This window comes from Oryzias melastigma, linkage group LG15 (assembly GCF_002922805.2).
Source record: "Oryzias melastigma strain HK-1 linkage group LG15, ASM292280v2, whole genome shotgun sequence".
NCBI lineage: Eukaryota > Metazoa > Chordata > Actinopteri > Beloniformes > Adrianichthyidae > Oryzias > Oryzias melastigma.
In genome coordinates, this window is record NC_050526.1 from 30644868 (window position 1) to 30657841 (window position 12974).

Sequence of the window (12974 nt, forward strand, 5' to 3'; positions counted from 1 at the left end):
TTTTTGTTTGTTTGTTTTTATCCAGTTTCTCTTGCATATTTGTAACAATTGTAGAGAAAATTGTTGAAAAGTTTAAAGTTGTTTAAAGTTTGTTTTTTTTATATATCAGAACAATCTAATCCTTATCACTCTGAGCTTTTATTTCTGTTGAGAAATCTCCAGTTTTAATTCCAAAGGAACTTTGAATAACACAGAAGTCTGCAACTCTTAACACCGAAAAGAGTCATTTATGCGGTGTTGTCCTAAGAAAAGATATAACTAAATGTTTGCTGAGATGTGAGGGGCGTACTCACTTTTGTGACATACTGTAAAGAGCCATTTGTTCCAGTTTCTTACAAACCAAAACCTAGTTTTAATCTTTTAGAAAATAGACTTTATGTTTATGTGGCTATTAAGCTATTCCTTCATAAAAATGTAACTTTCAAATATTCACAATAATTGAATAAAAAGTGTTATATTTTCTATTAATAACTTTAATTTTTTTATTTACTTTGGACAGCAGAACATAAAAGTTCATTTCAAAATAAAACACATCCTGTGTCAAATCAGATCCTCCTGCTGCAGTAGTTATTTGATGAGAGAATACAAGAAAGCAAAATCAAACATGGCATTTTCTATTTTTCTAACAACTAGATGCCACTGTGCAGCATATATTAGAATAACCTTAAATCAACTTACTCACTTAATATTTATTCACATTATTTGCACTTTTTTTTTCCCAAAGTCAAAGAGCCTAAATGAAAGGAGCCTCAGGTTGCAGACCCCTGCTGCGACGTATCTTCCTGGAGTGTTTTTTTTTTTTTAGGTCACACCTTTTGCAAATTAAGGGCTTCGTTATACTATTTTGTTGTCTTCCTATTTCTTAGATTCTGTCTCAAAGCTTAAATTCCCCTAAAATATATCATTTTACAGTCGTGGCATCAGCCACTGTGGAGCGTTTGTTTCCTTTTCTTCTCCAGTGAAGCTTCAGATAATTTATGTTTTTACTTGTCCCGGTTACATTAGCAACAGCAAAAAAGATGAAAATAAATTTATGGTCATCTTATTCTAATAAAGTTTTTTTTTTTGTTTGATTATGGCCATCTTGGCAGGATATGATGTCATCTTCATTTGGTGGCAAGATGGTCAAGACTACAAGATAAAAAAACTGGAGATCTTTTTCAAACAGCATTTCTTTTATCTGCTCCTGATTAAAATGATAAAAATGAAGAAATACTCAGAAATACAATTTTAATCATTAATCTTATTTATGTCCATCATTAGAAAAAGGCTACATGGACATGTTAAAAACACAGTTGTCATTGGAGCGGGTCTTTAAAGTCACTAACTCCTCCCTGGTGGTCACTTGGTGAATTACACCTGGCTCCAGTTCCATGGTATGACATTGAAAGTTATGTTTAATTTGACATTTAAAAAATATATATAAAACCCAGTAGCTCAGAAGATGGTAGATCTTTTATTTTTTGTCAACATTTTAGAAAATCACAACTTTTCATGTTAGCATTAGCTTGTTAGCTCACTGTCCATGTTTTGAATGATGGGAGTTTTCAACAGAACTTTTAGTGGTTGAACTGATTGGATTCCCATCTGTTGTAGAAAGAATATGACTGAACTGCGGTTTCCTCATTTGATGATTTGTGCTTTTCTTGTTCTTAAAAAGGATTACGTCTGCTGCATCGTTTTGTTCCACTTAGTCAACACAAAGCCACAATCTCACTGTTTTTTCTGGAAACGGTTTAACGCCATCTAAACAAACATTTCTGTACATTGAGGTCGACGACTTTCCTCTTTGAATTGAATTAACAGAAATGTGGTGTTTTGAAGGTGCTATTTAAGGCCTCACTCTGACGCTCGGAGATCATTTTCCGCCTCATCCATGGGCGATGAACACACACCTCCCATCCTGTTACCCTGCTGCTATTACAGGGTGGATCCCACAGACTTATTTCCTCGACCAGTCAGAAAAACCTTGACTCCGGCCTGTTTTTAATCTCCCTTTGCCCTTTTGACGATTTAAGATTCCATTACTTTACATCACTGTTTATCAGAGAACCCGCAGCCTCTGATAGAAAGATGGAATCACTGTTGCAGAGAGCTTGTTAACCCTCGATTATATCAGTTTAGGGAGAATACATCTATGAAGCTGTCATTAATGGATGATGGACCTCCTAAAAGCTCCAGCGTCAATCCGGTACCAAAAGTTTCATCAGCAGCTGCTTTTATTGTCTCTGCATGGTTGCAGATGTCTTTATAGCGACCTGACACTCATTATTAAAGGCCACATTTCCAGCAGTCATAGAGTATAAATGGAAGCATATAATGACCCATCTCAGGCCCTGAATCATTCATTCATCACAACATTATAACATGCTCATAAACTGAACCGTGACTAATCTTTTCAATATAATTAAATCTCAAAGGATCTATTCTCAGATGAGCCTCCACATGAGGAGAGAGCTGTCATCACCCAGAGGAGGCTTTAATGGAGCAAAGCGCAAACCTTCCTGCTCTGCTCCATAAACGATGCTCTCTCTGTGTTTGACGGAGGGAGACTGCTGAAATAATCACATTTTTGGACATGTGAGTATTAGGTTGCATGGGTCAAAGGCCAGCAGGATTTGCCAGCGTGGACCAAAGAAATTCTTGACGCACAGTTTGGCTGGGACACGCCCACAGAGTAGAGGTCAGCTGTGATCCAGAAAAAGACTAATGCTAACGTGCATCTGTCACCTGGGCTGGAAGGGTTTTCCACTGCTTTGATTTTCAGCTTCAGTTCACCTTTTTCTGGTTTTTCAAGTTTTCTTAATACATGTACATTATATTAGGCTGTTTTTGGGCACTTTTTAATCCTTTTCGGCAAACATGTCCATCCAAAAATTGATAAAAATTCCCTAATATTAAAAAAAAATCTTCAAAGCCTCAAAGAAAAGCTTTGTTCTCTATTTATGAGCTACAAGAGGCACAAAAGATCATTAACAATCCAATACTGCCAACCGCAAAACTAAATGAGGCTAACATCCATTGACTGTATATGAGAAATGGACTGAGTGAATGTGATGTCACTCATAGGAAATGACTTACTTCCAGCTGAAAGGAAATCGAGTCAAATCAGTCGCCGTGTTTTTACAATACAGACGCCGCCATGTTGGAGCCGGTCTACATCGGTAAGCAGTGATTGGTTCAAATCAGTCTGAGTCAACGTTTCTACGGTAACCAATCAGAACTGAGTTTGTTGGTAGTCCAAACTCCTTCCAATTGAAAGTGGGCTCTGTAGAATCTGTCAAAAATTGTGAACGTTCGATATGAGACCGCATTGAGGCATCTGATTGGTCAGTTTATAACTTCAATAAAAACATCATGAAATAAGAAAAAAAATGATAAAAAAATGTTTAAAAAAGGTATCAGAGTAAGAATGGTTATTGTAACAAATAGATTGACTAATAGCTGTTTATTACTCTAAAGAGGTCTATGGGATTTTGGCTTCTTGGAACCATCCGGAACTTCCTGTTTGGAACGCCAGGAGGGAGGAGTCACCAAGTCCCGTTCATATCTGAAGGAAAGTTTTGAAGAGTGGAGCAGTGGTTATCACTCCTGCCTCAAATAAGAAGGTTCAATTCCCAGCTGGGACCTTTCCGTGTCCCACAGTCCAAAAACATACTTTGCAGGTTAACTGGTGACTCTCTTTGTTTCTTTGCCCAACAGTATCCGGGTTAGACTCCGGCAGCCCGGTGACCCCGTAAGGGTTAAAACAGGTTCAGAAAATGGATGGATGGGTGTTGGGGAGGTCAGTGAACTACGGTATGTTCATTTTAGTTTAGACACGATGTGGCATGTAACAATCAAGTTAGCTTGATTCCAGTGAAGGGAAAATCTACCCGTGTGGATAAATAAACCAATGTTTGGCAGCTTTTGTCCTGGACCAAGGAGCTGCATTATGAGGCTGGTTTAAAAACAAAATCAGGAATATTTCAGAGTACGTGTGTTTCTCATTTCTCAGCATGTGTGATGATCACAAATGTCTGCCACATTTGTTCTCTCGATGTTTTGTTTCGACACCTTTAATCTCCAGAGTTGAGTGAGAAGTGTTCCTCAGAGTAAACCTGAACTCCATGTTTGAAGGAAAGGGAAATGGAAATATTTAAGTCAGAAGGCTCTAAAACCAGATCATGTTTGTGCTGTGTTGAAGACATCCAGCGTATGAATGAATAAAGTCACTGCCCTGACTCTGAAACATTGCATCATGGGTGATGACATATCAGGACTTCAGGCCACAATGCTTTCCCCTTCCAGCTTGGCAGACTGCAGCCTCATTTCCAAGGAAACAGTTATTCAGCTCGTCTGTGGGTTCTGCTTACTATCAGTCCTCACGCTTCCACATCCAGCAGCACAGCTCGCTGCCAAGATCCGCCTCGCAAACAAAAACACATTTTTCCAGCCAGTCTCTGAGTGGGAAAATTGTTTTCCTTAGAAACTCTCTCATGCAGCCAAAATAAGCCCACATGGCATCCCTGATCAGATTAGTGGATGTCGGAAGTCAGCGCAGATGACCCGAAACTTTGAGCCATGAGATCATCTGTGCTGGGGGGGTGGGGGTGGGGGGCAGTGTTCCATCCTCCGTCTCTATCTAGATAGGACAGGAGGATCAAACTCCACTCACAAGGATCACCCTCGCTGGGTTTTCCTCATGTAGCTCCTCAAATACGGCAAATCACCTGAATGAGGTGACGATTATATAAGTATATATAATACTTATAGAGCGCTTTACTACTTTCTCGGAAGGCCCAAAGTTAAAGCCTATAACCAGCAGGAACAATGTGGGATTCAGTGTCTTGCCCACCTGCAATCCTCCAATCAAATGTTGACCACTCTACCTCTGCACCACAACCGGGAAAAACCAGCACAGTGACTTTAACCTGAAGTTTGCTCTTTGGATCTAAAACCTCCATGACAGATGAAACCAGGGGCATCAAGCTACATTCACACCGCCTCCGCCATGGCACGTTCATGCGGCCACTTCCAATAAAAGTTGATAATATTGTAAGATTGTTAAGATTGTATTCGGGCTCTACAAAAAAATACACGACCGTTGAACATGTGCTGGAAGTTAAACCAGGTCGAACTTGGACCAATCGGGGTCTCTGATCTGGTAGTGACGTATAGACGGTTTTCTGAAAATAGATGATGGAGGGGAAATGAATAATTGTGTGAATGCTGAGTAATCATTCACTCTATAGTGATTCACCTGCTTCTTTCCGTACGTTTTTCGGCACGTAAAAATTCAGCCACACTTTCAGCGATGTTAGCAATCTTGTTTTTTTTTTTTGTATTTGTAAACCTTATAGTTTTTTAAATATTGAGCAAAATATGCCCCATATAAATGAGAACGCCTTCAAATTTAGCATTTTAAGTAGATTAGCAACAAGTCTTTAAATATATTCATGGGCTGTTTTCATATTTTATAGTAATGTTTTACCTAATATTTTAGCAACAGGCTAACGTTTTGGACTAATTTTTTACCTACTGAAATTTTTATTGGCTAATTTAAAATGTAGCTTCTATTATAGCAACAGGTTAACCTTTTTGGCTGTTTGCTATCTAGGTTTCTTGGCTAATTTAGAGTTTAACTTGTATTTTGATGCTAACATGTTTGACTAATTTAGTTTACTGAGGAATTTTAGGCTTGTTTGGAGTTTAGCTAGTTTTTAAGCAATGAGCTGGCTTATTCTTTTTGCTAATTTGCCATCTACTAAGGTTTTTGGGGCTAATTTAGAGTTTAGCTCAGATTTTAGCAATACACTAAAGGTTTTTTTTTTAATTGGCATGGATTGGGGATTTTTAAACAATTTTCCAACATTTTTTTTCAGAAATTGAGGTCAACTTCAGCACTCTTTAATAGTTCTTTAATGAAATTTCAAGTCTTTTATCAAATTTAACATTTTGCAAATAGCTTTTCATTTTCATCAAATCCCTTCAGCAACTAAAGAAAATTGCGTCACCATTTTCAGTAAAAAGCTTCAGCATCTTCAGTGACTACATTCAGCAAAAAACATTCACACTAGCATTATCACAGGTAATGTAACTTTTCGAATCGCGATTTGTGCCCGCCAAGACGATAGCAGTTCTGTCATATATCGGAATGAGATGTGAAAAAAAATAATTGAGAGATTTGCAACCCTTTGATATTTTGGGCCAAACCTCTTCCAGCTGTAGGTGGCAGACATGCGCTAGTAAACAGTACAAAAAGAAAAGAAGCCCCTCCCTGCTTGTGCAATGTGAACCCCATAAACATGCATTCAATATATATAGATTCAGGATGACACTTGTTAGTTTTGTTCTTCCAAAAGGTCAGTTGAGTAGAAAAATTATCCCAACAGTGACCTGTTTTTGCAAAATGACCTTCAGTGGTCACGGCACATTCATTCTAGTTTTTCATTCTGATCACATAAAGAGTTGTGCACCCAAATCATTGGTTTAAACCATCTCATACAGGAAGTGACTCCTCTGACTATCTCAGGAAGCTTTTTTTTTTCATTCTGTGGTACATTTATAGCACGTTTTCAAATAAATCACCTTCAAGACACTACAAGCCTGACATATTCAGAGAAAAAACTCCACACATCACACTGACTTGTGCTTAGATTATTGTACACTTCTTTGTATCTTTTGTGGTTTCAACAGATTCAGAAACAAATTGGACAAATTAAGTCAGAAGAACGCATGTGTTGCTCTCTAATCCTCTGACTCAGAGGATGGGAAACTTCAGACTTCTGTTCAACATGCTTTTAAAGTGTGGAGGCTGCGAATGCAGCTGGGAAAGCCCTGTGATTTACACTGGATTACAGTTTCAAACACAAGATGTCGTGGATCTGACATCCAGTTCTTTGTTGAGTTCCCAACATTATGTAAAAACATTTTTTTTTTAGAATTTTAGAATGTTTAGAATTTTTTCCTCTACAGGTGGTTTAAGATGCTGCTAGCAGGAGCTAAAGTCAGAGATGTCTCTGGTTTAGTTAATCAGTTTGTGCTTTTTATACTTTATTTAAATTTCATGTTTTTGTATTGTTTTAATGCTGGGTCCAAAGAATAGGTAAATCAGTGAAGTTCAAGTCAGGAAAACCTTTTATTTTTCATAAACCTTTATGAAAAGACAGATTTCAGAAGTTAGCTGGTAGCTTGAAAACATAAGAGCTTAAATATGTTTATTTTTTTAACTTAAGTCCAATTTATTGGAACTATTTTTCCGTATGAAACTGGTGTGGCTGTACGGTGGCACAGTGGTTAACCATCTTGCCTCACAGCTGGTTCAAATCCCGGTTGGGTCTTTACTTGGCATGTTCTTCCCGTACATTGGACTTTTTTTTCTGGTTTCCACAGTCAGAAATCCTGTTTCAAACATTAAGTGGTGACTCTAATTTGTGAGTATGTGGTCCTGCGACAAACTAGCGACCTGTTCAGTGTACCCCACCTTCACCCAACAGTAACTGGACAGTAGCTGTGACCCCAAAGGGGTCAACTCTGCAGATGGATGGATGAAGCTTTTGTTCATTCAGCTTTTGTCTTTTAAGTTTTAATTTTCACTTTTTCTCAGTTTTTGACTCAACTCACAAAGTTTGTTTGTTTCACATAGTTGAAGAAAATCAAGGCGCTGTTGATGAATGAACTGAAAAGTCTGAGTCAGTCAATGTGTTTGTTGCATCTCCTCGGCTGACGTCATGAAAAAGGTTTTTGTTCTGGTTCTAATTTCAGTTTATTTTGAAAGACTCATGTCCCCACACAGACTGTATAGAATAGAATAGAATAGAATAGAATAGAATAGAATAGAATAGAATAGAATAGAATAGAATAGAATAGAATAGAATGGAATAGAATAGAATAGCTACTTTATTTTTGCGATAGGAACTTCTTTTGACAGTGGGAACACAGAGCAGAGTCAAATAATCATCAGTAAAATCAATCAAATCATCAAAATCAGATGATCAAACACAAACTTTTTATCTACCAGGAGAAAAAAATGTGAAAAAGCAAATGGAAGACAAACAACTGTTCATGTTTATATGTTTAAACTGGACTCATGCTGTTTTTCTGCAGCAAAACCAAAAGCAAATCATGAGACATTTTAAAACATGAATTTATTGTTTATTAATAACGGTGTGTGTGATCTGAAATCGATGAATGGTTCATGGTTGGGGATGTCCCATGGTGCATTGGGCTCCCCTCCTCATCCTGCTCTCCGTGTTTTCACTGTATCATCCAGGCCTCTGAGCCCAAGCAGACCAAATATGGAAGCGGTGGGACTTTCTGCGTGGGGCTTTGAGCTCAGTGTAAGAAAAAGAAAACAGTGACAGCACGTCTGCGTGTCCACCCCCCACCCGCAGCCTCAACCCCCCACTCCCACCTGCTGGAGGATGACGCAGCGCCTCACCTGGGTGGAAAAGTCCTTTTAATGGTGGAAACGCGCTGCGCTCACAGACATCCATGTGTGTGCGTGAGCAGGGGCAGCCCAGTCAGTGCGCGAGGGTCCCCTGGCACCGTGGGGCCCCCAGAACCCCTCGGTCGGTGAGAGGCTCCCCCCTCCTGACGTCATGTCTGGAGGCAGGCTGCGCGCGCTGCTGACACTCTTCACCTCCAACTGAGAAACTTTCCTGAACTTGTGCAGCTCTCCAGCCTGTCAGGGGGCGCAGAGGGACCGCAGCGGCGCGCACTAACGCGGACACGGGGGGACGTTTGTCTCTTCATGGCCCGTTTTCTCTGAAACTGGTCGTTTTGGAGGATCCGCCTGCGCGTAAAGGGAACTTTGTCAGCTTACTGGAGGCTCGGGAACGCACGGCTTTCCTGACTTGGAAGAAGTGAAACCGTCTCGGACCCGGACTCTTTTTCCTCCCCGCAAACTTGAGCTTGACTGCGGGCATGGCGTGGGTCAGACGGGGCCTCTTCCTCTGCGTGGGGCTGCTCCTCTCCGCGGCGTGTGCGTCTGTGGAGCGACAGCGGAGCCGCGGGGGCTTCAGGAGGGTCTACGTGCTGCAGCCCGGGGTCGCGCCGGGGCCCGGTTCGGCTGCAGGGGACGGCACGCTGCGCGTCAGCTCCATCTCGGCGCGTCACGGCCCGGCCGGCCAGCCGCTCTCCTATAACGTGGAACTGAGTGCCAATCTCGGAGGGCAGGTTCGAACCCGCAGGATGGGGAACCAGCCGCAGCAGCTGCAGCCAGCGGGGGTTCGGCAGAGCGGAGCGGAGCAGAACCGGCAGCTGCTGACCCTTTCCGGGTAAGTTAATGTTCGGCGTGCCAGGAGAGGGGGGGTCATGACTTCCTGTTGGATTGGGTCTGGAGGCAGAATGACCCCGAGGGCCCCCGCCCAGCCCACAGCTGGATGAAGCGGCCTTTATTATCAGGTGCTGCCCCCCACACAGGTCAGAGCGCGTGACCCCTGCTGGAGTCAGACCTGATGTTTCTGAGATGTTTCAGTTTGAAAAAAGCAGCTTGGGGGTGGGGGGTTCCAATCATGTTGGACCTGATTCTTTCTTTCAGGGTTTCCAGCGCTTCTTCAGTGGCCTAATGGTAGAGTGTCCACCCTGAGACTGGAAGGTGATGAGTTCAAATCCAGGTTGACTAAAAATGGGAGCCAGTGCCTCCCTGCTGGACACTCAGCATTAAGGGGTTGGATTGGGGGTTAAACCACCAAATGGTTCCGGAGCTGCTGTGTCTGCAGCTCACCGCTCCCCCAGGGGACGCGTCCAACGCATAGAACACGTTTCACACACCTTACTTTCTGTGTTCCGGCCTCACCTGTGGGGGCGTGTACCTGCTCAAGTTGACTTTCCACCTGGAGTTCCTCCAACACCAGACAAAAACAAAAGTTCCTGTTTCACTGATTAAATCACAACGTGCTTCACACTGCAGATCAAAACAACATTAAAAACAACCTTAAATTACAAAATCATGTCAAAATAAAACCCTCCAGTTAACTAAAGTTTTTAGCCAAAAAAAAACAAAAAAAAAAACCAAACAAAGTTGTTTAGTTTCTGCTGAGCAAGGCCGCCCCCCTCCCCTTCATTCATAGATCTAGTCGTCCAGCGTATTTTCTATGTCACAAATACAATAACTGATTTTTTTGTCTGCTCTGGATTCACAATGATTTGAATCAAGAAATATTCACAAATTGAATTTATAGCTTAATTTTCTTTATATATGTCCTCCATCATCAGAAACATGCTACAAGAACATGTTTAAAAACGATTTTCAGTGGAGTGGGTCTTTAAGAGATTTGAGTCTTTTATTTGTCAGATCTTTTAAACAATCTAAAGTTTTCAGGCTTTTTTGTTCTGCTTTGCTTCTTCTTCCATTAAACACAGACCCACAAAGGATTCAAGCATCAAAATTAAACATAAACAAGTTCTGCTTCTCCAGAAGTGAGAAAAAAAATTGGATCAAAATTTAGAAAATGAAGAGTTTTTGTAACATCTGTGTGCCAGGTCTGTATTGTCTGTGACGTTTTTTTTTTTGTTTTTTTTTTTTTAAAAGGACGTTTAAATGGGGGAAAAAACATCACAATGAAGCTCTAATGTCTTAAAGGGTTTTTAATTGCTACTCCATCTGGAAAATGTTTTACATGTCCTGTTTATTCGGCTTTTCCAGCGGGCTCGGGTTCAGAATGCCACTTAAACCACAAACTGCCAATTTCTGACGGAGAATCAAACAGATTTTAGGGAGTCTTTTTTTTACAAGAAAAGCAGCATTTTTTGGTCAAAAAAACTCAGTGAAGTGGCAGCTGTAAAATGTATTGACAGGGTTACTGGGGATCTTTGGTTCCTGGGGCGCTTTTGCTGATCTGGTAAAGTTGGTCTCTTTTTATAAGAAGTTTGTTGAGGACGCTCTGTGGTTTCAGAGGGAAATGTTTGTCTCTGCTCATGGTTCTGCTTTTACCTGCCAGGTGAGTGGACCCACGGACAAATGTGTGGAGGGTCTACAGTGAAATCTTATTTTCATGTTTGCACAGTCCTCTTATGCTGTTGGAAATTCTCTTTAGGAGTGTTGGTCCAAATCTCAAATCCAATCAGATACTGCAGACTGACCCTCCACATGTTGGCCCTGACTGACTCAGCTGGGACGTACCGCCAGCTCCTCACTGTGATCACGGTGACACCGACAGAACAAACGTCTGCTGCTGTGACCTGCAGACTGAAGCCTTCAGAATGAGCAGAAGCTTCAGTCCTGAAGAGTGAAGCCTCCCTGCAGGATCAAACGGTTCCTGTTTCATGACAATCAGGGGGGGACTCCCCACTTTTGGGATTCTTGTAAAAAGTGCATTTAAATACATAATATAAAACAACTATAAATACATTTTATGTAACATAATTAGAAAAAGTAGTAACGGTTCAATTTTTTCCATTAAACTCTTGAATATGCAAGATGCAAATATTTTCTAGTTTGAACATTTGTCGCTAAAAGCTTTAAAAAGCCAGTTTTCTGTAAAAAAAGTGTCTTACAATTTAATAATATTTACTTTAATCTTATTCTTGTTATTACAGGATATTTGCAGTTTATTAAACCAATGTATCACTGCATTATAGAGATGCTACAAAAATTAGAAGTATCTTCAGAAATGAAATTGACTGCAATAAATTCCTCGTAAATGAGCTATTTTGTGAAAAGACTTGTGTTAATAAATAACTTTTGTTCAGATAAAAAAACAGGCAAAAAATGAGCTAAAACACAAGTTCATATGAACAAAATACACACAAATATAAACTTTAAACGCAAAATTCGACTAACCCCAAAGTTAAAAATTCAATGTATAATTTTATAGGACTAAATTTGTAATCTCCATTTAAAAAAAAACATTTTTTGTTAAAACAATCCTTCAATCTATGACTTATATTGCAAAAGTGGAACTTTAATTAATAAAATAAAAAAATTCTTTGAGTAAAACTGGCAGAAAATCTTTTTTTGCTTCCAAAATGTACAAAAGAAAACGACTTTGAAGGAAAATCAATAGATTTGATAAATTGTCACTGCTGTTTTCTAAATGGAGATTGATTTACTCAAATAATATTTGAATACTTGTATTTTAAATGTAATTTTAAGTCAATTTTACTGAGGCGAGTTGATCTATTTACTCAACTTTTATGAAAGAAAGAATGCTGCATGATGGGAAAGAACCCATCACAGCATTTCTAACATCCATACTGGGCTTTTTCCTGGACAAACTTTGTTGTGGTTCTTCCAAAAACTCCTTCAGATATTTTTTCTCAAGTCCAAGACATAAAATGATTTCTTTTGCTTTAAGATTCCTCTTTTCTTATTTCTTCGAGATGAAAAAGCTTCAAAGCCAACAGTATTTTCTTGTTTTTTTCTGGCAAACTGATAAAGCTTCAAGGACATTTCATTGTCTCGGGAATAATCAACCACAGTTCCATGGAGATTGTACAGATCTCCGTTTTTCCAGGGTGTACCCCCACTGTGGTGTGATGAAAGCTTACAGACTCCACCCTTCCTGTGACCCTGAACAGGATTGGGCTGGAACGAAAGATAGATAAATGTACCGAGATGGAAAAAAGCTGAGGGGGAAAAGTAAAAAGAAAAAACTATACCATGAAATAAAAGTGTTCCTGGAGCTGAACAGAGTTCAGATCGGATGATGGAAGAAGCTTTGGTCTGAACCTCCGAGATAGAGATATGATGACTCAATTCTTTGTATTTCCCCTCATTGTTGGCTCTTCTACCGACATAAAACGTCAAATCTGTGACTGTGTTCCTCTGATCTTTATAGGATTCAGTCTACATTGTTACTGGAATCTGAATAAATCAGTTATTGGAGATTCTTAAAAAAAAATCAGTCTTAAAGAGAAATATTTGTTTTGATTTTAACTGTGCCTAATATAAAGCTGTTAGAGATCAGAGGTGGGGACTCGAGTCACATGACTTGGACTCGAGTCAGACTCGAGTCATGAATTTGACGACTTTAGACTCGACTTGGACT

General features: G+C 39.9%; 1 protein-coding gene across 2 annotated transcripts in view; it reads left to right on the plus strand.

The window, feature by feature from the left end:
* The first annotated feature begins 8165 nt into the window (after positions 1 to 8165).
* Positions 8166 to 12974, plus strand: part of ltbp1 (latent transforming growth factor beta binding protein 1) — a 115231-nt gene continuing 110422 nt past the window's right edge. Inside the window, exon 1 of one of the 2 annotated variants that reach the window (XM_024264035.2) lies at positions 8166 to 9260. In XM_024264035.2, coding sequence (XP_024119803.1) covers positions 8908 to 9260 — 353 coding nt within the window. In that variant the 5' untranslated portion in view covers positions 8166 to 8907. The remainder of the gene's footprint in view (positions 9261 to 12974) is intronic. The other variant, XM_024264034.2, reaches the window with a different exon arrangement.